This window comes from Heterodontus francisci, chromosome 27 (genome assembly GCF_036365525.1).
Source record: "Heterodontus francisci isolate sHetFra1 chromosome 27, sHetFra1.hap1, whole genome shotgun sequence".
NCBI classification, from domain to species: domain Eukaryota; kingdom Metazoa; phylum Chordata; class Chondrichthyes; order Heterodontiformes; family Heterodontidae; genus Heterodontus; species Heterodontus francisci.
In genome coordinates, this window is record NC_090397.1 from 44,845,878 (window position 1) to 44,871,150 (window position 25,273).

The 25,273-nt window shown below is 45.9% G+C and overlaps 1 protein-coding gene across 1 annotated transcript in view; it reads right to left on the minus strand.

Annotated features, from left to right (window-relative positions):
* Positions 1-807: 807 nt before the first annotated feature.
* fbxl13 (F-box and leucine-rich repeat protein 13) overlaps positions 808-25,273 on the minus strand; it is a 447,713-nt gene continuing 423,247 nt past the window's right edge. Inside the window, exons 21-22 of the mRNA XM_068059249.1 lie at positions 13,993-14,156; positions 808-1,111 (exon numbers count right to left, since the gene is read on the minus strand). Of these exons, the coding sequence (XP_067915350.1) occupies positions 973-1,111; positions 13,993-14,156 (303 nt within the window). The 3' untranslated portion in view covers positions 808-972. The remainder of the gene's footprint in view (positions 1,112-13,992; positions 14,157-25,273) is intronic.

The following is a 25,273-nucleotide window of genomic DNA, read 5'->3' on the forward strand; positions in this document are numbered from 1 at the left end:
GTATCTACTGAAAAGGAAATGATTACTTCAATCTGTTAAAATTTACGATAGACACTACGTATTTGATTAGTGGTTGTAAAGTGACATCCTGAGATCATGAAAGGTGCTGTATAAAAATGCAAGTATTTCTTTATTTTCATTGCATGCTTTTAAATCAGAAAAACAGGAATGAAATTTAGTAAGAAAACCATGTTATTGAATAATTCATGTCCTTTATTTGTCAGTTTGTTTTGAAATGTGTATATCCAAAAAGTAGTTCAAACAAATCTTTTCAAAACTGATTTAAGCAATACTTAGAAAACAGAGTTACAGCAATATAGTTTTTGAATGTTTCAATACTAGAACTACCTTAGTGGCTCAATAAGTGATGTAGAAAAACCTGTGTTGCACATTTTGAATTCTAACTTATGTGCACACATAATTCTAAAAATAAAAGTCCCACTATTTGAAATCCATAATGTTCAACCTTTTCATAAGTTTTAAATGAATGCTTTTCATACACAGTTGGTTACTGTATCCAGAAATCTTTCATTATCTTTCATCACTCCTGCCCCCGTTCTAACCGTTATCTATTGAACTCTCAAAGTAATGAATATTGTAGAGTATGCACATTTTTTTGCAATGGTCATTACATTATAACTGAAGGGCTAGTGTACTATTTTGTTTCTTTACATGTTACAAAGAAACAAATATCAGGGTTAAATGTTAGAAACTTACTTGACTATTAACACAGCTTTAATTATAATATTTTACATGTATGCTATTTAAGATGATTTTGTTATCTTTAAATCAGTCGGGTCTTCCCATAACAGTAAATACAGCACTATCTTGGACTTTTCATTGTGAAATTTATTTTTTACTGCCCAAGTAATCAATAAGTCATACTTAAAGTTTCTGTCTACAAATTATTAAATTAAAAATGTTTTATATATATATGTAGGTGGATTTCTAACATGCATAGCAATTTAATCATTAAGCCTTTTGTGTCTTTCCATCTTCCCCGTTGGTGGTGACTAGATCATTCCCTTGGTTATCATACCCAAACCATATTGGTGGATTTTCATCATTGTACTCCAGTTGCTGAACATTGGTTACTGCTTTGACAGCCTGTCTAAATTAGAAAAACACAACACTTATTAGATGCAGTTATCAAATGCTCCAGTGAAATGTGTAGTACAAATCAAAGGGTGGAAGAGAATTTTAATTTTGCAGTGTGTGTTTCATGCAGGTCAGCATGGTTGCCAGGGGAACCCTGGTGGGATTAGGTGGTTTATGTTTCTATTTCATTAAAGGTGCCATATAAATATAAGTTGTTGTTGTTCACTGTTCAGTACAGAATTATTTGTGCTTATCACAGTGAGGGATATTAATTCCAGTTAGGGAAAGTCTTTTTATGTAACCAGATACAGAGTAAAGCTACATTATCTGTTCTCTTTCTACTCCACCCTCATAAAAAGCCTCATCATAAACAATTTCTTGCATTAACCATCTTTATTGAGACTGCTGAGTTAGTGCCAAATTATGGATAGTTTTGTGCTGTGGACCTGCACCCAACTGATTTGTTTGTCCAAATTTATTTCAGACAAAGCCCTGGCAGCACAAATGTGGGTTGTATATTAACCCATGTCTCAGAGATTCCAATGGCCTACATTTTAACCCCCAAACACCTGTGCACACCTGCAACAGGCAGAACAGGTCAGTCAAGTGGTTAAAAAATGAAGTGGCAATTCCAGCTGCCATGGTATTAATAACAGTGAGTATTGAGGTTGATGAGTCTCCTGTTGTAGAATTGCAGGAGGAGGCTCATGAACACATGTAAATCAGGGTCCTATGCGGCAATTAGAATTTCAATTTATTTTTAACAAGTGCAGCCCATGCTTCACATAGGCGCAGCTGCCAGAAGGACCCTCATGGGATTGGATGGTAACTGCTAAGTGTGCTGTACCAAGGGGGCTCAATCTAAAAAAAGCTGCTGCATTTACAGTTGCCCCTTCAATGCATTGTGGGCTGTGATTCTGTGATCACTGCTGGCTTTGGGTTGTTCTTTTGATACACTTTGGTAAAGGAAACAAGAGTCTGATTATGGGTGCTGCTCTGCTCTACCTGCAGCCTACTGAAGTACAGAAGGACTAGCATTAAGGGTGTGCTGAGGAAGGAGTTGCAGGAGGACCACAGCGAAGGCAGAAATAGAGGGAACATGCACACAGAAGGCCTTAATCACCTCACTGGTACAGACAGAAACTCAGTTTCCTTGACTTATCTGTAGAGCAGCAATTCAGGAAGCTCCAGTTGTCAAGTTAGATGGTTGCGGACCACTGCAGCCTCCTAGAGGAATATCTCCCGACCTTGTGATCATGCCAGTGGCAGTGAAAGTAACCAACGCTCTCAACTTTTACACCTCTTGATCGTTCCAGGCTGCCACAGGGGACATTATGAGGGTGTCTCAGTCAGCCACACACAAACTTATCAGGCAGTTGACCAATGCAAATATAACCACCGGCTTCGTTCCTCTAGTGCAAACTGTCTTCTTAAATCCCTCTCCTCTGCCCCCACTACCCTCACCTCCAACAATCAAGGATGAGAAATTTCCGCCAAATAATGGATTTCAGGCATTAAGGTTTCGGAAATCCACCATTGACTATTCCCTTTCTGACCTTAAAAGATCAGATTTACTGGGGTACTTTGCGTGTGTGTATGTGTATATATATATATATATATATATATTTTATATATATATTTGTGTGTATGTGTGAGAGAAAGGGAAGGTGGATGGGGTACAATGTGTGTGAAAAGTGGGGGGGTGGGATGGGGTACAGTGTGTGTGAGGGAGTTGGATGGGGTACTCTGTGTGTGTGTGTGTGTGTGTGTGTGTGTGTGTAAGGGGAGTTGGATGGGGTATAGTCGTGTTTGTGAAAGGGTGGGGTGTTGGATGGGGTCCAGTGTATGGGGGTGGGGGTGAGTTGATAGGTGGGGAGTTGGATGTGTGTGTGTGAAGGGTTGGATGAGGTAACAGTGTGTGTGGGGGAAGTTGCATGGGTACAGTGTGTGTGGGGGGGTGGGTTGAATGGGGTACAGTGTGTGTGGGTGGGGAAGTTGGATGGGGTACAGTGTGTATGGGGGAGAGTTGGATGGGTTATACTTTGGGGGGAGGTTGGATGGGGTACAGTGTGTGTGTGAATGGGTGGGGAGTTGGATGGGGTACAGTATGTATGTGAACGGGTGGGGAGTTGGATGGGGTACAGCGGGCTGGATTTTAAGAGCCCGCCATTTCTCCCGCAGCAAGCTCAAAAATAGCATGCCGAACAGCCACCGTGATCGCCCACATGGCGGCTCATTTAAATAGGTGGGATGGCGCCCCACCCCCCAATCACGTGGAGGGGATAAGCTGTCCGTCGCCAGCAATGGTGTCGGTTACCTGTGCACAGACATTGGCGCCATTTCTAAAGGACAGCTTAGCAAATTTGAATTTGTAAAGTGACCCATTCCCCCCACCCCCCAAAACTTTACAAAATAAAATTGTAACGACCCTTTCCAACTCCCAATAAAAATTACGGTAAGTATTTGCCTTCTTCTCACCCCCCAAAATACTTAACTTTGAATTTTGTCTTCCCCCGCCCCCAGCCCAGACTATGCAAAGTTGAAAGTTCACCCCTTCCCACCATCCCCTATACTGATGATGCTTATTTGACCCTGTCCCCCGCAACTGCCTTAGTAAAAATCTTAACTGCTCTCCCCTCCCCACCAGTGGCTCGCTGGCTTTCACCAGACAGGGAAGTGAAGGTGTGGGAGTGTTTGCCACTGCACTGAGGATTGTGGTTGGATGGGGTACAGTGTGTGCATGTGAAAGGGGAGTTGGATGGAGTACAGTGTGTGTTGGGGGGGGGGGGTGAGTTGCATGGGGTACAATATATGTGTGTGAAAGGGTAGAACAAAGAACAGTACAGCACAGGAACAGGCCATTCGGCCCTCCAAGTCTGCACCGATCTTGATGCCTGTCTAAACTAAAACCTTCTGCACTTCCGGGGTCCGTATCCCTCTATTCCCATCCTATTCATGTATTTGTCAAGGTGCCTCTTAAACGTCGCTATTGTACCTGCTTCCACCACCACCCCCGGCAGCAAGTTCCAGGCACTCACCACCCTTTATGTAAAGAACTTGCCTCGCACATCCCCTCTAAACTTTGCCCCTCGCACCGTAAACCTATGTCCCCTAGTAACTGACTTTTCCACCATGGGAAAAAGCTTCTGACTATCCACTCGGTCCATGCCACTCATAACTTTGTAAACCTCTATCATGTCGCCCCTCTACCCCCGTCATTCCAGTGAAAACAATCCGAGTTTATCCAACCTCTCCTCATAGGTAATGCCCTCCAGACCAGGCAACATCCTGGTAAACCTCTTCTGTACCCTCTCCAAAGCCTCCACGTCCTTCTGGTAGTGTGGTGACCAGAATTGCACACAATATTCGAAGTGTGGCCTAACTAAAGTTCTGTACAGCTGCAGCATGACTTGCCAATTTTTATACTCTATGCCCCGACCGATGAAGGCAAGCATGCCATATGCCTTCTTGACTACCTTATCCATCTGCTTTGCCACTTTCAGTGACCTGTGGACCTGTACACCCAGATCTCTCTGCCTGTCAATACTCCTAAGGGTTGGCCATTTACTGTGTAGTTGGGTGGGGTACAGTGTGTGCGTGTAAAAGGGGTGTTGGATGGGGTACAGTGTATGCATATGTGAGGGGGTGGGGAGTTGAATGGGAAACTGTGTGTCAGAGTGTATGGTGTGGGGTGGTAAGGTAGTTGGGTGGGCTACAGTGTCTCTTTGTGTGAGTGGCTGTGAATAGGGTAATCTGAGTGTGTGTACTTGTATGGGGTGCAGTGTGTATGGGGGGGCTAGTTGGATGGGGTACAGTGTGGGTGTTTGCGGGGGGTGGGGGAGAGTGGAATGGGGACGGGGACAGGGAGAACTTCAGAGCTTCAATCTGGTGGTCAGACAATTCCATACAAAAACTTGCCCCCATAGAAAAAGGAAGATTTATGATGGAATGATGTACGAAAGGGGAGCAAGTTCAACACTCTCTGTAGACTTGTATTTGCTTTGATTAGCTGGTTCCATGGACCTATGGTTGAAGGTTCTTTCAGCACCTGGCCTAATATCATTGACTCAGGGTCTACCTGGATGAATGTTAGCACATACAGTGTCATCCAAACTGATGTCAAGTTTGGAGTAATTGAAAAGAAGACACAAGACTAGTGATTCTGTAATTGGCAAGTTGATGAAGTGCATGCAAGAAGCCCACAAGATCTATGCTCACGAAAAACATCAGGGGAGAAAAGTAAAAGAACAGAGAAAAAGGCTAGAAATCACACACCAGAAATTTGCGACAAAATGCTCTGCTAAAGCAGTTATGAAGGTTACTGCTAAGAAAGCTAGAAAGGCAGATGTTATAGCTCTGCATTCATCAGCTAAAGGGAAAACCTAGCCAGTCAATTAGCAGCATTTGTAAAACTTTAGCACAAATCTGTACTAAAGTAGTAAATACCTCAAATTGTGTGCTGATGTGAAGAAAACCTGCATAAAAGCCAAAAACAACTGGCTGAGTGAAAGAGCTGAAGAAGCAAAGGAAGCTTTCAGGAATGGTAACACAGGTGAATGGGTTTGCAATAGTCTAATCTGATGGTCACAATGCCCAAGATAGCAGGTACACAGGACTGTCCAAAACATTGTACGTTAGCTCTCAGCTAAAGTCATGCATCTAAATTACTACTTGATGTCATCAGGTAAAGTCACTCTCTTGTGTGAACAGAGAAGTGGCAGTTTGGCTTCATTCCAGGAACTGCAACTGATGCTATGCTCAGAAATCTCATGGAGGAAGACCAGCTTGACCGCATTTTGTGGCCCGGGTCTGACTTTTATACACCACCGCAGAGTGTCTGGTCAAAGTTAACGGGTCCTTGACGGCGCCCTTTCGCTTTGGGAGAGGAGTGCATCAGGGATGCCCTATGTCCGGTCAATTGCATACCATCTGCGTGGATCCGTTCCTGTGCCCGCTTTGCAGGAGGTTGACGGGATTGGCTCTGCACGGGCCGGCCATGCAGTTCATCCTCTCGGCTTATGCCAATGACATGCTCCTCACGGTCACAGATCCCGTTGACTTGCGGAGGATGCGTGACTGCCAGCAGACCTTTTCTGCTGCGTCCTCCGCAAGGATCAATTGGGAGAAATGTTCCGGACTCCTGGTGGGTCAGTGTTGGGTGGACTCCCTACCTGAGGAGTTAACACCTCATGCGTGGAGCACCACGCACCCCCTCTATCTGGGAGTCCACCTTAGCCCCACTGAGGAAGCCTGGCTGACAAACCAGCAGGAAGGAGTTAGATGCGAAAGTCACCATTCAGCTGGGGCGCTGGACAGGACTGCTCTAAGTGCTTTCCTACAGGGGCTGAGCGCTGGTCACAAACCAACTGGTGGCCTCGATGCTGTGGTACCAATTGGCAACTTTGACTCCGCCCCCTGCATTTGCCACCAAGATTCAGAGGAAGCTCATCGATTTCTTCTGGGGCAAGAGGAAACACTGGGTCTCTGCTGTGGTCCTGAGTCTCCCGATCGAGGAGGGCGGCCAGTTGCTGGTGTGCGTCTGCACCCAGGCTGCGACTCTCCGCCTTCGGACCCTGCAGAGATACCTGTATGTCGAGTGTCCTCCCAGATGGTGTGTGCTGGCGATGTATTTTTCCGCCAGGGGGACTGCCTTCAAGACGACACGCAGCTCCCGGCAGAGAACGTTATCTGTGCCTCACTGAGGGAGTCGCCTGTCTTTTACCGGGATCTATTCAGAGTCTGGAACATGGTCGCCTCCAGTCAGGGCGCTCCCTCGCTGGCAGAGGACAGCGCCTCGGCTGTCCGGGCGGCCGACTCCAGGGACAGACCGACGGGCGGAGGAATAGCCGCAGCCCCTGGGACGCCTTCATTGCGGGTGACGAGGGGGTTCGGGAGCGCAGATTGCTCCCAGCCGAGCTGACCCCCGCTCTGTCGGAACTGCTCATCGGACCCAGGCCCCGAAACCCTCCTCGAGAGCCAGTCCTGCACAACCCGAGCCACCTCTCGGAAATGCCCTCCGTGCCATTCCAAACAGTGCGGAGGGGTTTCTTGTACGGGTTGCTCCTGCATGCTCGCCACTTCCTCGCCCTCGTCAGCCGACTGGAGATGCCCTGGTGGTCCGCATTGCCATCTGGCGGCGAGGGGAAACGCCGGTGGAGGCCTCTACACGGGAGTCCTCCCCCTTTACATCTGGGACCTGGGGTGGAGGTGCTGCACAGGGCAGTCCCGTGCAATAGGCTTTTACGAACTCCCAGGCCGCCTGTAATTTCTGCGGCCTGGACGAGTCAGTGTCCCATGTATATATGGAGTGTGTGAGGTTGCAGACCCTGTTTGCGTATTTGAAGGAGCTGCTCCTCAAGTTTTGGTTGCACTTCAGCCCCTTGCTCCTGATCTTTGGGCACCTGGTGCGGAGGGGCATGAGCCGGGAGGAGGATCTCACCGGTCTGCTCCTGGGCCGGGCCAAGTTGTCAATTCACACGTCTCGGCTGCGGGCCTTCAGGGGGTTCGTCCTCCCTGATTGCCTGCCCCTCTTCTGAGGTTATGTTCGCGCCTGGGTGCTCCTGGAGAAGGAGCATGCGGTGTCAGCCGGCACGCTTGAGGCCTTCCGTGACCGGTGGGCACCACAGGGGCTGGAGTGCAGCATCGATGCGGACAATGCTGTTTTAATTTTAGTATTTGTTTTATTTATCTGTTTTTTAATAAAGTTATTTTAAAATGTATACAAAGGGGACCTGAGGAATAAAGGCCACCTCAACAAAAATTAAAAAAAGGGGGAAAAAAGGAAGCCCAGCTTTGGCTCATGTCCATAGACTATGCCTGAGCTTTCGACCCTGTCCAGCATGATGCTCTATGGAAGACACTTCTAGACTTTGGTTTACCCAAACGTCTTGTGTGGCTAATACAAAAACTATACAGAAATGCTTCACAAATCAGCAGAGTTGGTGATGAGCGTACAAACCAATTACAGTTTTGAGAAGGGAGTCAGGCAGGGGTGTCTTGTGTCACCTATGCTGTTTAATGCAGTGGGAAAGAAGGTAATGAAGATGGTGCAGGAAACGAGTTACCAGAGAGATGTGGCTGCAACATAGGAGGTTGTAGCATATGGAATCTCAGGTATGCAGATGACACCACACTCATAGTCAGAACAAAGGAACAGCTAGAGACTATGGCAGACCTAGTCAAAAGACACCGTGGACTGAATTTGAATGGCGGCGAGCTTCAAAATGTGCGCGGCGCAGGCACAAGACGTGCGCCACAGAGCCACCGCAAAATTTCACGTGGCAGCTCATTAACATGGAGGAGGGCGGAATTCCCCCATCTACATCAGTGGGGGCGGGCACTCCATGCCACCATGCAGACGCCGGCACCATTTTTAAAGGGCTTCAAGCCCTTCAGTTTAATATAAATTTTTAAAGGTCCCGTTGTTATAAAACTTGCAATAATATTTTAATTTACTTTGAATGCCCTCTCCCACCAAACCCCCCGACCCCCGCTGAGTACTCAATAAATAAATTGACCTATCCTCCCCAAAAAAACACTTTTTACTATTCCGAACTTTCCCCCCTGAACTTCAGCACCTTTGACCCTCAACCTCTTCCCATCATCCCCACAACCAATAAGAATAGTTCTCCCTGCACCCCCAACCTCACCCTGAAAACTTCACTCACCCCCCGCCCACCTGTGTTATGCCGTGGATCTACAAACAGAAATCCAAAGGCGCGGGAGTCCCGGCAACTCACCTCAATACCGGCCGGAATATTGACGTGGGGCATCCATCAGGACAAGGTAGTGCTTTTGAATGTGTTTAAATTTATTTATAAATTTAAATGAATGCTCCACCGTCGAGCGGCCCGTTGGGGGGGGCACCCTGAGGCCTGGCCGCCACCAGTAAAATGCAATGGGGCCTTCCTGGTGTCAAGGCCTGTGGTGGGCCTCCCCCAGAAGTATTTTCCGGGCCTCCCCACCATGACCGCCACCACCCCTCCCCCAACCCCCCAAGTAGGGGGGCTGGTAAAATTCAGCCTAGTGAATCTTTTGGACTGAACATGAATGAGGCAAAGACCAACATTATGGCTCTAAATGGCAGTGGCAAAGTCAAATTAGAAGCGTGGAGATAGAGGCAGTGGACAAATTCAAATATCTTGATTCAATGATAAACACCAAAATTACAACCAAAAATGAAATCCAGGTTAGATTAACTACAGCAAGTGGTGTGACCAGTGGCTTAAGTAGCATCTGGAAGTCCAAAAGCATCAGTATGAAGTTGAGAAAACATCTAATACAGTCTCTAGTGTGGAGTGTTGCATTCTATGGATGTGAGAGTTGGACTAATGTATGTATGGCGGCGGATGCTCAGAATCAGGTGGATGGACAGAAAGACAAATGAGTGGGTTAGATCAAGAATAGAAGTTCAAGAATCAAAATAATTGCGAAGTACAGTTAGAGAGAGAGAAAGATAGCCAAGTGCAAATATTGGAAATTAAGATCCGACAGCTTTGTCTTGGCAATAATTGAAGGAGAAATTGAGGGCAAAAACTAATGGAGGAGGAAAAATCGGATGGGTGGATGACATTGAGTCGTGGACTGAGGGAGGCTTGCGAAAAGCCATAGAAGAAGCAAGCTGATGCCAACGGCCCCACTAAGGTTATGGTGACAACAAACGAATGAACAAGCACAGATTTACGAAAAGGTTTTCAAGGTCACGTTCTGGTGTTTAAAATTTACTTCATCTTTCATAATTACATGATGTACTAACTGTATCAAATGCTGAAATGTTGGAATGCTGAGGTCACTTTGGTGATTTTATTGGTTCGCCATCTTGATGGTAATTGAAGGTAAACAAAGGGAAAATAAATGTTTCTACACATTTGAACTGGCCTGGAAGCATTTACATTCATTACAGATCAGTAACAGTGCTATAATTACATGTTTCCTTGTCAAAATAAAATCAGACTTTTTTGTCTTTGGCCACTAATTTTCAGACCTTTTGATTTTTGGCCACTCTCACCCCTGGAGAATAAGTGCGAGGAGCTTATTGACTTCTTTGTCACAAAGCTTGATACCAGCCGATCAGCTGCCTCTGCCATGTCCCCTCCCTTCCACTAGCCCACCTGGCCAATCTTCCTCTAATGCTCGCCCCACCCTTGCTCTGAACTCACATCTTTCTCCAGTTTGTCTCTGAGCTCATTTTGTCCATGAGATCCACCTCCTGCTCCCTCGATCCTATTTCCACTAAACTGCTGATCACCCAACTTCCCCTCCTGGTCCCCATGTTAGTCAATAGTGTTAATGGCACTCTTTTTTTCAGGTGTTGTCCCTTTCTCCTTTAAATCTACCGTCATCAGCCCTCTCTTCAAACCAACCCTTGACCCCCACCGTCCTTGCAAACTACCGTCCCATCTCCAACCTCCCTTTCTTCTCCAAAGTCCTTGAATGTTTTGGTGTCTCCTAAATCCATTCCTACCTTTCCCCGAACTCCATGTTTAAATCCCTCCAACCAGGTATCTGTCCTTGCCATAGTACCTTAACAGCTCTTATTAAAGTCACTAATGACATCGTATGTGGCTTTGACAAAGGTAAACTTTCCCTCCTCAGCCTTCTTAATCTGTTTGCAGTCTTTGACATGGTTCACCACACCATCCTCCTCCAACGCTTCTCCACAGTCGTCTAGCTCGATGGGACTGCTCTCACCTGGTTCCATTCTTAGCTATCTTAGAATCACTTGCAATGGCTTCACTTCCTGATCCTGCACTGTTACTTCTGATGTTTACCAAGGATTTAACCAAACATCCAGCTCTACCTCACACCACCTCTCTCAACTCCTCGACTGTTGTTAAATTATCAACTGCTTATCCGACATGCAGTACTGGACGAGTAGAAATGTCATCCAATTAAATATTAGACTGAAGTCATTGTTTTCGGTCCCCGCTCCAAATTCTGTTCCCTAGCTACCGACTTCATCCCTCTCCCTGGCAACAGTCTGAGATTAAGCCAGTTTGTTTGCAACCTTGGTGTCACATTTCACCCGAGATGAGCTGCCTCCCTCATATTCATGCCATCACTTAGATCACCTATTTCCACCTCTGTAGCATCGCCCAACTTTGCCTGTCTCTTCTCATCTCCTACTTAAACCCTCATTCATGCATTCATCACCTCTAGATTTGACGATTCCAATGTGCTCCTGGCTGGTCTCCCACATTCTACCTTCCGTAAACTTGAGGTCATCCAAAACTCTGCTGTCCTTGTCTTAACTTGCAGAGTCTCATTCCCCTATCACCCTTGTGCTGGCTGACCTACATTGACTCCTGGCCAAGCAATGTCTTGATTGTAAAATTCCTATCCTTGTTTTCAATCTCTGTAATCTCCTCCAGCCCCACAGCCCTCTGAGATAGCTGCGCTCTTCTAAATTTGGCCTCTTGAGCATCCCCAATTTTAATCACTCCATCATTGGTGGCTGTTCAGCTTCTGTTGTCTAGGCCCTAAGTTCTGGAATACCCTCCCTTCTCCACTTCTCCAATTCACTTTCCTCCTATATCTGACTCAATATCTTCTTATGTAGCTCTGATCATATTTTGTTTTGTAATGCTCCTGTGAAGCACCTTGGGACATTTTATTATGTTAAGGTGCTATATAAATATAAGTTTTTGTTGACATGTCATACGGTGTGAGGAGCATCTTGCAACTTTAAAAGCAAGAGATACTGTCATAGCTTGGTGCTTCACATAGACATCTGTCACTTCTACCACTCATGTGGCCAGACGTGATCTACTCTGTCAACCAACTTTCTCAAACTGGAACATAGTTTGGAGCCCAGAGCTGCATGAGATTCTAGGAAGGTTACAAAGGCTGGTTTCACTGACTCTTGCTGTGAGCCACATGCAAAAATGCTCACACATGATGGAAGTGGATGCTTCCATCCTCCCTGCCATAATGGATAGAGAGCCTGGCAGGATTGCAGCACTTTACAGATTTTATTCCAGTACCTTCATATTCTGCTTTTCAGGAGTTCTACATCTCTGTCCTGCTAAGCAGAGTTTGGAAAAGACAGTACCCTTCACACGTATTCTCCTCCTTCACTATCTTCCCCTGCTAACTTGTGCTGTGAGACTCTCCAGTTGTCAACCCATCCATCTGACTAATATGCCCACTTGATGTGGCAGTATCTTTGCTGGTGCATGTACCGCATGCAGTGTGGGATAGTGTGTCCTCAGGAGTAATGAGATTCTCCGAGGAGTCATCTTCCTCTAAACAGAAACTCATGTTCTTCCTGTGAGGGCTCTGGCGAATAAAAAGGGTGAAACTTTAGTAATGGTACTTAAAGGATGTTGTGCACATAGAGCACTTGACCATAGTGGTCAATTTGTTGAAGTCAGCTAAAGGTGCACATGGTTTGTGGGAGACGAGGGGTGTAAGGTTAAATTAGTCACCCTGGTCCCCCAACCACACCATCATCAATGCTCAGGGTACTGGAGGTGCTGCCATTGTCTCCCAACACTAAGGCCATTTCTACACTCTCTAATGATTCTCTGCCAGTCTTGGCCCTCCCCTTGCTGCTATGTGCTCTTTTCTCAAGCAGAGGTGGTAGGGTAGCATTATAAGTGGTCAGCAAGAATGTGTACTTCCTTTGGATGTAGTGCATTAAGTGAAAGTGAGAACAGACAGATGTAAAAGGAGTGGGATGTCATTCATTTGCAAAAAGTGGCTACAATGCAAGTTGAGGTCTGCTGAGAGTAGATGCAGATTGAGTAGCTCCGATAAGATGAGGATGCGGTTACTGGCAGCAGTGAAAGGAGGAAGGTGAGCATGTGTAAGGAGTAAGGATGAGAGATGGTGCATTGTACTATTGCAATTGGTCAAACTATGGGACAGGCACTGGCTGGCCAGAAGAGACAAAGGTAATTATTGCAAAATTTTGTAAGAATTCCTTGTGGATCAATGGGTGCAGGAGTGCTACCCCCAGGCCCCGCAAGGAGTCCTTGGGCCTCCACAACTCTGGCTGCACCTCTCTAACAGTTGCCAAAGGCTTTGCCTAGCACTGACATTATGTTGAGACCCTGCCGTCCCATGGCCCCAGACCCGATTTCCCATTCCCGTACGTTAACCCCAATGCAGCATTGCTGGTTTTGGGCAGGAGACAGTGCTGGAATATTTGCAAGCTGTCCATGAGAGTTTTCCTCTTGCCTGCTCCCCTAGCCATTGACACTTCCTTGTCTCCTCAAATGTTGTTCCACGTACTTGTGCATGTCATGCCATTATTGTCCTCTTGCCCTGATTTTTCAGAGTACTATGGTGCCCAAGAATATGCAGAAGTAATGAATATTGTGTCACTACTCCCTTCTCTCTTCTCCATTAGCCTTCAGTACTATACCTGGTATTTTATTCAGGAAAAGTGTATCTGGACTACCAGCGAGGATACCAAATATTCATAAAATTCATGTTTTTTTTTTAAATGAAGCACTAGATTCAGAGAAAATTAAAACCCTCCATATAGTCTATAAATGGTACCAATTACTAGTACTTCACTACATCACAGCCAATTCTTCAGTCTACAACTCTAAAGCCACTTTGCCTTACTAACTCTTGCCCTGATTTCAAATATCCTAAAAACCCATCTCTGACCTTGCCCTGTTCCTCCACCTTTCCTCCTCTCTTGGTGTCCATCTCTCTCCTAAAGTGCTCTGGGATGTTTATTTTATGTCTGAAGTGCTACAGAAATGTGTATTATTATTGAAACTGCCTGCTCTAAAAGACTATTTCTCAGTTTGGACAATTGGTCAAACTCCTATCTTTCTATTTTAGTCTCCGGTATTTATATTTTCTCCATTTGCATAAATACAAGAAAATGCAGGAGACCTCTTTAGGCCGATAATAATAAATAGGATCAATTATACTTACTTAGTGATATTTGTGCAGTACAGCATCTTGAGAGTCCGTAGCTTTTTACAGCCTTTCTTTAGGAACATAAATATTGAATCAGTAAGATTGACACAACCTGAGATGTCCAAGAAGTAGATATAATGGCAAACCCCAGCCAGGTACTGGATGCTTAAGTCAGTAATCTGATGGATCGACGAAAAGAAAACAACAAATAAAATTTCATTTTGTAAATACAACATTTAATTAAAACAATCACCATAATGCTGTAAGGCTCACTTCAGCGCAGTCCTGAGGGAGAGCTGCACTGTAGGAACTGCTGTCTATTGGATGAGATGTTAAACCAAAGCCCCTCCTCACTCAAATGGGCACAAAAGATCCCTTGGCACTATTCAAAGCAAAGCAGGGGAGTTCTGATGTCCTGGCTATCATTTATCCCGCAGCCAACATCAAGACGACAGAATATCTGGTCATTCATCTCTTTACTGTGTGTGGAAATTGACCGCTGGTTTTCCCAGCATTATGACAGTGACTACCACTCTTGAGGTTCTGAAGGTGCTATACAAATGTAAGTTATTATTTCTTTTATAGTTGGACTCTGTTGTTGAACAAATTAAGGTATAATATTTTGAAATAATGACCTCAATTTTAATCCTCTCATCCAGCGATAATGGTGCATTGAAGGGTTAGGCCAAGTGGACTTACTAGTCTGTGGTCACTCTATTCCCACCTGGCACTTTTTATCTTTGCCAACTTTTAAGTCAGCCAAGCTTCTGGTGCGAGCAAGTGGGCGGCCTCCATTATGTTCAAAATTTGTTGCCTGATGATGTCATTGGTGCCATGGGGTAGGGACCCCAATCCGTACTGGGCTGGGCCAATTCCCAACCCCCAAGGAAAGGTAAGTTCCCAGCGGATCTGTTCCCCAAATCCAGGTTGTGAGGTCCAGTGCTGGGGGTCTTTGTATGGGGAAGGGGGTTTTGACAGTTGGGGGAAGGTCTTGGGACTGGTGGGAGGAAGCACTCTTGCTGTAAAGGTACTTCTCCCTGAAGCTGTCCTCGCCTCCTTTCAGCTGACAGATTTCCCAAGGCCTGGGAAACCCGGCCGCTTACTATAAAGCCTTCTAAGCTGTTAAATCAGAGGCTGTCAGCCTCATTAAAATATTTAAATTGCCAACCTCCCTCCTGGCAGAGGGTTGGCTGTCTGGCCTTTGTCCTATCTCTGTTAAACCCAGAAATGGGCAGGCTGAGATCGGATTTCAGACTTTTTAAAATTTTAACATCAGATCCGACCCCAGCCCATCTGATTGTTTTGAGTGTTAAAATTCAGCCCATTAACTCTGTTTCTCTCTTCACAGATGCTGTCTGGCTTACTGAGTATTTCCAGCATTTTCTGTTTTTATTTCAGATTTCCACAGCCGTAGTATTTTGCTTTTTGTTTTAGATTAGAGGACATGGACTGAGAATTTCCTCAGAACTACTCCTACCCCAGCGACTTAACTTTGTTGGAAGAGCAACAGATACCAGGCTTAAATGTGATTTCTGCCAGACATTCCATAAAGTTACGGCAATGAAGTAGGCCAGGTTTTGAGGAAAGTCTGGGCTGTGGTTGTTACTGTGGTTTTATCATTTTTCAAATGGATATTGCTGAAACAATTTTCAGCCAAGGGAAACATTACCCTCATTTGGTTCATCAAAATACTTGTAATGTTTGCAAACTTCTGGCATAAGTTGCTCATTTCTTCTGTATTCTAATCTTGCCATTTAGCTGTTTCCCCCCCCCCCCCCTTATTAATCGTCTAATCCCACACATGAACTCAGCACTCTTTCACTTCAGCTCTCCATTTAATGTTGAAATATATTCCTGTCTAAGAGGTGATGGGATTCAAGGCCTGCACAGTGTTTGCAATACCATTCCAAAATGTAGCATTATTTAATTCTATATAGAAGGGGAGATTTAAAGGACAGAGAGACTATAATATCATAGGCGTAACATGAGTTGGGTAACTATACAAGAAAATGTACACGTTTTAGTAAAGATAGAAAAGACAAACAGGGAGGGGCTGTAGCTTTTTATGTTAAGGAAAAATTGATTTTAATGGAGATGGAGCTATCTGTTCAAAGTGCAGATGAGGTAAAACCTTGAGGATAGGGATACAAGGCCTGCACTAAAGGAAACTGTCATCAACAGCAGACTACCAGGTCAGCAGGAGGGATTGGAGCATGAAATTTAGAGTCAAATGAGAGAATCATGTACAGATAAAGTTGTTGTAGGTAACTTCAATATACTAGGGCTAGAAATCTACAAAGTATGAGTGAAAACATGATCCTGGACAGAATATTGGATTATCGCATAAAACAATTAACCAAGGAACCCACGTGAGAATGGGTGCTATTGCACCTGATAAGTAACAATTAGGAGATGGTAGAGGAGGTTAGAGAGCACACTGTAGTAGTAAACACTAAATGTGAAGTTTAAGGTTAGGCTTATGGTGGAAGAAAAGCAGCTACAATAGAAAGATTCAACTTCAGAATGGCAGATTTTAAGGGGTGAGCCTAACTATAAGCCTTAATGCTTTTGGGATTCTGACCCATGTTAACCCTGCTCCTGCTTTGTGTAAAGACCTACGATTTGCATGATAGCTGGTTCTTTTTGACCTACACTATCTTAAGAATGACTTCCTTTCAAACTTCCTAACCATAAAACAACCATAACGACTGCAGCAGGGCCTGAAGGGATCATTGGGAGAGACTTTGGAAGTGATGGCTGCTATCATTCAAAGAATCATGACCCTAAAAGATGGGTAATCTTAATTTCTTCATCACAAACTTCCTGCATTGAGGAGGTTACAGAGAGATAGGGAACAGTAAGGCCATTTAAATTATAAGAATTTTAAATTTGAGTTGCTGGCGAACCAAGAGCAATGCAGGTTAGCAGCACAGGGGTGATATGTGGGAGGGGGTCAAGGGAGTGGGAAACGGGTATCATGGACAAGATGAGCTTGGAGAAGACTTGAAGGGGCATGGAAGAAAATGTAGAGAGAAATGTAAGTTCAGAGCAACGGTGGGGGGAAACTTAGGGAACGGGGGAAAGCAATAGAGGCAGTTGAATGGATGGTCTCAACCTTAGTGGCAAAATGGTCCATGGTTAAGGGAATAGTTGTTACTGAAAAAAAAAAGTTGGCAGTTATCTTTGCTCTCTAAATCTAGTGATAGATGGCTAAACCAAGGCAAGGGATAACAAAAGAGGTGTTGATAGGACAAGGTCACAGAGAATAACTGACCAGAAGGTCATGGAACAAAGGCAAACGGTATGTTAATGATGTGGTGAAAGACAAAGCATTAGCACAAAGTGTGAATTGACTGTAAAGCACAAAGCACTCCAAGCACTAACATTAAAACAAACAGAAACAGTGGGTAGGCACAGTAGAAACAAACTAAAAAAAACTAAAATAAAATAACCAAATAAAAAAGAAAAAAAGAAAAACTAAAAATAAAAAGGTGGGGGGGGGGGGGGCCCCGTCATGCTCTGAAATTATTGAACTCAATGTTCAGTCCGGCAGGCTGTAATGTGCCTAATCGGTAAATGAGATGCTGTTCTTCGAGCTTGCGTTGATGTTCGCTGGAACACTGCAGCAATCCCAGGACAGAGATGTGAGCATGAGAGAGGGTGGTGGGGCGGGGGAGGGGGGGGGTTGTTGAAATGGCCAGCAACTGGAAGCTTATGGACTGAGCGGAGGTGTTCCGCTAAGCAGTCACCCAATCTGCGTTTGGTCTCTCCAATGTAGAGAAGACCACATTGTGAGCAGCGAATACAGTATACTAAATTGAAAGAAGTACAAGTAAATTGCTGCTTCACCTGAAAGGAGTGTTTGGGGCCTTGGATAGTGAGGAGAGAGGAGGTAAATCGGCAGGTATTACATCTCCTGCGATTGCAGGGGAAGGTGCCATGGGAAGGGGACGAGGTGTGGGAGTAATGGAGGAATGGACGAGGATGTCGCGGAGGGAATGATCCCTTCGGAATGCTGACGGGGAAGGGAGGGGAAGATGCGTTTGGATTGCGATCATGCTGGATGTGGTGGAGGATGATCCTTTGGATCTGGAGGCTGATGGGGTGGAAAGTGCTCTCATGCTCACATCTCTGTCCTGGGATTGCTGCAGTATTCCAGCCAACATCAACGCAAGCTCGAGGAACAGCATCTCATTTACCGATTAGGCATGCTACAGCCTGCCGGACTGAACATCGAGTTCAGTAATTTCAGAGCACGACGGGCCGCCCTTTTTTGTATTTAGTTATTTTTTCGTTTTTCGTTTTTTCTTTTTTCTTTGGTTATTTTAGTTTTTTTTTAGTTTGTTTCTGCTATGCCTACCCACTGTTTTCATTTTAAAAAAATGTTTGTGCTTTGTGCTTTACAGTCAATTCACACCCTCTCTGCACTAACACTTTGTCTTTCAGCACACCTTCAACATACCGTTTGCCTTTGTTCCATGACCTTCTGGTCAGTTATTCTCTGTGACCTTGTCCTATCAACACCTTCTATTTTGTTATCTCTTGCCCCACCCACTGCTTTACTTGCTTAAAACCTTTTACATTTCTATTATTTGTCAGTTCTGATGAAGGGTCACTGACCTGAAATGTTAACTCTGCTTTTCTCTCCACAGATGCTGCCAGACCTGCTGAGTATTTCCAGCATTTCTTGTTTTTATTTCAGATTTCCAGCATCTGCAGTATTTTGCTTTTATTTTAGTTTAAAGGTCTGGATGGGGACAAGGGCATCAAAAATTGAAGTGGTTGAAAAAATTGAGCACTCCAGGAAAACTTGTGATGGATGGAAGCCCAAAGCCAGACAGTTGAGAGTATGCCAGTGCACTTGTAAATATCTTGGGGGAAGAATATTTTCCAAGGACAGATACAGAAGAAAGGGAGATTAGAAGGGGACAGGTGGATGAGGGTGGTGAAAGACACAAGAAATTAGTTAAGAGATGGCCATATCAGTGATGGTGACCATGGGAGCAGAGAGGCTATGGAAGATGGCATTGTCGAGGGATGTGGCGCTGAATAATGTTGGGAGAGTTTATATGGATCAAGAGTTTTGGCAAGAACATGACATTGAATTCAGTGGAGAGAGGACAAGGAGGACTGAGATGGAGACTGAAATAACAGAGGATCAGAAGTTGCTCTGTGCCACATTTAGGAAGGAAAAGAAGGAGGATGAGGGGAGATTTAAAAGAGGTCTCAAAATTATAAAGGCTTTTGATAGAGTAGATAGGGAGAAACTGTTTCCATGGCAAGAGGGTCAGTAACCAAAGGTGACAGATTTTAAAATAATTGGCAAAGTGCCAGGGCATGATGAGGAGAATTGCCTGATGTATTGCCTGGAAGTAGATTCAGTAGTAACTTTCAAAATGGAATTATATATCTACTTACAAAGGAAAATAAATGCAAGTGTGTGGGGAAAGAATAGGAGAGTGGGAATAATTGATATCTCTTTTATGAAGTTCTTTAGACTCAAGGGTCTGAATGGCATCCTTCTATGCTGTATGGGCAGAATTTTATGGGCCCCCACTAAGGTGAATGAAAAACTTGGGATGGTTTCTTCACAGGACCCCTGACATAGCAATGGAGTTTCATCATAGGCTACCATGTAATCACAGGCTTGTCTTATGTCCAGTGGGGTAATAGGGATTCTGAATTGAATCGTGTGGATGAGGGAGTCACATGTTACCCTTGCACGCATATCAGTGGCCGTGGCCATTGTCCCTTCAAGTGCATGGCTATTGCATGCTATGTCTAGATGCAATACCCCCTCATCCTCTTACTCCTGGGAGGCAGCGCGCACACTATTGTTGTCCGTCACCAGTTCAACTCCTCTCTGTTGCGTCGGGTTACGCAGAGTGTAGCATACCACCACAATACAGGAGACCCTTGAGGGGACATATGGGAGGGCTCCGCAAGGAGGTTGAGCATTTTTTCTTTAGGTATCTGTGCTACATTTTCAAAAGGCCAATTGCTTCTTTGATGCTCACCATTGTAGTCACATATCAGCAGTTATAGGTTTCCTCAGTCTCCATTTGGGGTTCCAGACTGGTGTGAGCAGTTATGTCTTTAGTGGAAAACCCGTGTCACCCAGGATACATTCACAAAAACATTCAAGTGGAGTGAACAGTTGAAGCACCTGAGACTATACAAGTCATGGCAGCTTCCCGGGAACCTTGTACACACCTGGAGGATCTTTTTGCAGTGGTCACAGATGACTTGAACATTGAGGGAGTGGAACACCCTCCTGTTCATGATCGCACCTAGCTGCTCTGAGGGAGCCTTGATGGCTACATGCATACAGTCTATAACCCCCTGCACCAGAGGCAATCCTGCCATGGTGCCAAATCCAATTGCCCTCTCAGCCTGACTGGCCCGATCGGTGTGAAATCTGACGTATTGCCCTGCATGGCATTGGTTACCTCCTTGATTCAGCAATTGGCTGCTGACTGGGAGATCCCACATATGTCTCCAGGTAACCCCTGGAATGAACATGAGGTGTAAAGGCTCAGCGTCACAGTTACCTTCACCAATACAAGCAATGGATCCCACCACATCCCAGTGGCCTCAACTCCTCCTCCAGCATGCTGCATAGGTCAACGACCACCTATTTTGAATGACACAGTCTACGAAGACACTGGTGTTCTGACATCTTCATGAAGCTAAGCCTTTGTCTGTACACCCTTTACCCTTCTTCAAACATTTGCCTACCATATTGCCACCCCTGCGCCCTCCTCATCCACATCCCAACACTGCATCATGCTGTTAGTGCTCCTCTGCCCGCTGCTTCCCCTCTCCATGTGGCTGGTGCAGTCTCTCTCTCCCATTCTCCTCCTCCTCCTCACTGGAGGAGTCAAACTCTGAATGCAGAGCACTCATCTACCTTTGGAGACTTCACAGTGCAATGGCTCTCACTCACCTTGCATTGCCTGTACTCACTGCAGGGGATGTCGGAGACACCCTTCCACTAATAGGCACTGGCCTTCCATTTCAGCAATCCCCATAAATGTCCCCAGCCCTCGGATTTCTCACCTGAGCCTGCCTGCTTGTAAACACAGCAGAACGTAATGCACCTAGTTCAGCCAATACTCACCTACCACTCAGCTTTTGCCTCCTTTTGAGCAGGCAAACGCTGATGCTCCGTGGGAACCTTGTACCCTATTGAAACCACTAAAGGCTGTGGAAAATCGCAGTTAATTGGCTGCTTAACAGGCTCAATTGGATGCCCCCACCAGCCTGAGTGGTACCAATCCTGCTGCCTGACCACCCCTGGGAAATTTGGTTGGTGATGGGAAATCATGGACAATCCACTCAGATTTATTCTCCCACCATTTTACCAGCACCCCCATCTCCAAACCTGTCACCACAGGGCCAATAAAATTCCACCCTACACCTCTGAGTGAAAAACGCAAGGTGGAATTTTGCAGGATGGAGGCATGGGCACAGTAGACAACAAGGATTTTAAAGGAGGTAAGAGAGGTGGAACAAGATAAAGTATTCAAAGGAGAAAAAGGTGCCCGAAGACTAAGGGGACAAATCAAAGGGTGATAAGTACCATACCTAGTGGTTTGTACTGGACAGCTGAAAATATAGCCGGAGTGGGAACTCTTCAGTAAGGAGTAAGGTGTTGCCACTGAGAGCCAGGTTTTAGAGTACCAAGGTATTAAACAACATACTGCCTTTTGATAGTACAGAACTTGAGAACTGCTGAAAATTTTGACGTTGTCGAAGCTTTTCGTCTTGCACTCATCAGGCCAATAGACAAGAATAACCAATGTAAGGGAATACAACAACTTGTACTGCAGGAGAAGAAAGTGCTGATTGATTGGCAAGTGAACTCTGATTAGTAGAGGCGTTGTCATGGAGAATACACCAATTTATGGTGAATGACAGTTAACTGCCAAGCTTTGTTTGGAATTTAAACCAGGCAGCTTGACTTTTTTTTATTCATTCATGGGATGTGGGCGTCACTGGCTATGCCAGCATTTATTGCCCATCCCTAATTGCCCTTGAGAAGATGGTGGTGAGCTGCCTTCTTGAACCGCTGCAGTCCATGTGAGGTAGGTACACCCACAGTGCTGTTAGAAAGTGAGTTCCAGGATTTTGACCCAGCGACAGTGAAGGAACGGCGATATAGTTCCAAGTCAGGATGGTGTGTGACTTGGACAGGAACTTGCAGGTGGTGATGTTCCCATGCATCTGCTGCTCTTGTCCTTTGAGGTGGTAGAGGTCACTGGTTTGGAAGGTGCTGTCTAAGGAGCCTTGGTGCGTTGCTGCAGTGCACCTTGTGGATGGTACACACTGCTGCCACTGTGCGTCGGTGGTGGAGGGAGTGAATGTTTGTGGATGGGGTGCCAATCAAGCGGGCTGCTTTGTTCTGGACGGTGTTGAGCTTCTTGAGTGTTATTGGAGCTGCACTCATCCAGGCAAGTGGAGAGTATTCCATCACACTCCTGACTTGTGCCTTGGAGATGGTGGACAGGCTTTGGGGAGTCAGGAGGTGAGTTACTCGCCACAGGATTCCTAGCCTCTGACCTGCTCTTCTAGCCACGGTATTTATATGGCTACTCCAGTTCAGTTTCTGGTCAATGATGGCCCCTAGGATGTTGATAGTGGGGGATTCAGCGATGGTAATGCCATTGAATGTCAAGGGGAGATGGTTAGATTCTCTCTTGTTGGAGATGGTCATTGCCTGGCACTTGTGTGGCGCAAATGTTACTTGCCACTTATCAGCCCAAGCCTGGATATTGTCCAGGTCTTGCTGCATTTCTACACCGACTGCTTCAGTATCTGAGGAGTCATGAATGGTGCTGAACATTGTGCAATCATCAGCGAACATCCCCACTTCTGACCTTTATGATTGAAGGAAGGTCATTGATGAAGCAGCTGAAGATGGTTGCGCCGAGGACATTACCCTGAGGAACTCCTGCAGTGATGTCCTGGAGCTCAGATGATTGACCTCCAACAACCGCAACCATCTTCCTTTGCGCTAGGTATGACTCCAGCCAGCGTAGGGTTTTCCCCCTGATTCCCATTGACCTCAGTTTTGCTAGGGCTGCTTGATGCCATACTCGGTCAAATGCTGCCTTGATGTCAAGGGCAGTCACTCTCACCTCACCTCTTGAGTTCAGCTCTTTTGTCCATGTTTGAACCAAGGCTGTAATGAGGTCAGGAGCTGAGTGGCCCTGGCGGAACCCAAACTGAGCAGCACTGAGCAAGTTATTGCTAAACAAGTGCTGCTTGATGGCACTGTTGATGACACCTTCCATCACTTTACTGATGAGTAGACTGATGGGACGGTAATTGGCCAGGTTGGACTTGTCCTGCTTTTTGTGTACAGGACATAGCTGGGCAATTTTCCACATTGCCAGGTAGATGCCATTGTAGCTATACTGGAACAGCTTGGTTAGGGGTGCGGCAGGTTCTGGAGCACAAGTCTTCAATAATATTGCTGGAATATTGTCAGGACCCGTAGCCTTTGCAGTATCCAGTGCCTTCAGCCGTTTCTTGATATCATGCAGAGTGAATCGAATTGGCTGAAGTCTGGTATCTGTGATGCTGGGGACTTCAGGAGGGGCCGAGATGGAACATCAACTAGGCACTTCTGGCTGAAGATTGTTGCAAATGCTTCAGCCTTATCTTTCGCACTGATGTGCTGGGCTCCCCCATCATTGAGGATGGGGATATTTGTGGAGCCACCTCCTCCAGTTAGTTTAATTGTCCACCACCATTCACGACTGGATGTGGCAGGACTGCAGAGCTTAGCTCTGATCTGTTGGTTATGGGATCGCTTAGCTCTGTCCATTGCATGCTGCTTATGCAGTATGGGATGCAAATAGTCCTGGGTTGTAGCTTCACCGGGTTGACACCTAATTTTGAGGTATGCCTGGTGCTGATCCTGGCATGCCCTCCTGCACACTTCATTGAACCAGGGCTGGTCTCCTCGCTTGATGGTAATGGTAGAGTTGGGGATATGCCGGGCCATGAGGTTACAGATTGTGGTTGAGTACAATTCTGCTGCTGCTGATGGCCCAAAGCACCTCATGGATGCCCAGTTTTGCATTGCTAGATCTGTTCGAAATCTATCCCATTTAGCACAGTGATAGTGCCACACAACACAATGGACGGTATCCTCAATGTGAAGGTGGGACTTGGTCTCCACAAGGACTGTGTGGTGGTCACTCCTACCAATACAGTCATGGACAGAAACCTCTGTGGTAGGCAGATTGGTGAGGACAAGGTCAAGTATGTTTTTCCCTCGTGTTGGGTCCCCCACCACCTGCCGCAGACCCAGTCTCGCAGCTATGTCCTTTAGTACTCGGTCAGCTCGGTCAGTAGTGGTGCTATCGAGCCATTCTTGGTGATGGACATTGAAGTCCCCCACCCAGATTATGTTCTCTGGTCAAGGCATTGCCCTGAGGAATGAACCAGCGAAAGGTTGTCACTTATTTTGTTCAGCTGAAACTGGCACAATGGCTGGAATTTTACCAGCATTAAACATGTCTTTTCGGAGGCGTCCGGATGGTAAAATGAAGCGCGATGACGTCGGGCCGTGTCCCCGGCGTCATTGCGCGCAGACATCATTTTACCAACGTTGGAAGTCAGGCGTGAGCGAGTCTGCGCTCTCCGCCCGTATGCAAGTAATTGAAAGGTGATTGAGGTCGTTTACAAAGCAATTGACTACAATTTTACGTATGAGGTCTGATTTAACGTCCGTAAATCGTCTCGTGGGGTGTGTCAGCCAGCCGGCAGCTACATAAGGGTGGCAGGCATTAATTCAGGAGGGAGTTGGAAGTACAATTTTCAGTTTTACTCTGAAATAATTCTAGTGCTATTTGTATATCTTGACAAGGTGTGTGACTTGCAACTAGTGCTAAAGGATTCATCTGAATATTCTGCACTGCTGATGGGGACCCATCAACTTTGATTTATGTGGTGAAAGGAAGGGGATCTCATGAGCCAGTCCTAACAGCTGGAAGCTAATACCTGTGGTCAGAGCATCTGGTGAGCAGTACAGTAATGGGAATTGTTCAATGTGGAGGTGGATCATCAGATGAGGAGGACCTTGCCCCTATGAGAGACAGAAGGACAAATGGGCAGGGGAACGTACAACAAGCTGACCCAGTGCACCATTGTGATGTGGGAGGGAGAGCAGGTGGCAGAATCGCCCATTAGTGAACACATGTCAGGATACGTGCCTACCCACCAGGAGGGGCATACCGGCTGTGTCTGAGCTACCTGCTGCTGTCAGATCGCCAGTGCAGAAGAA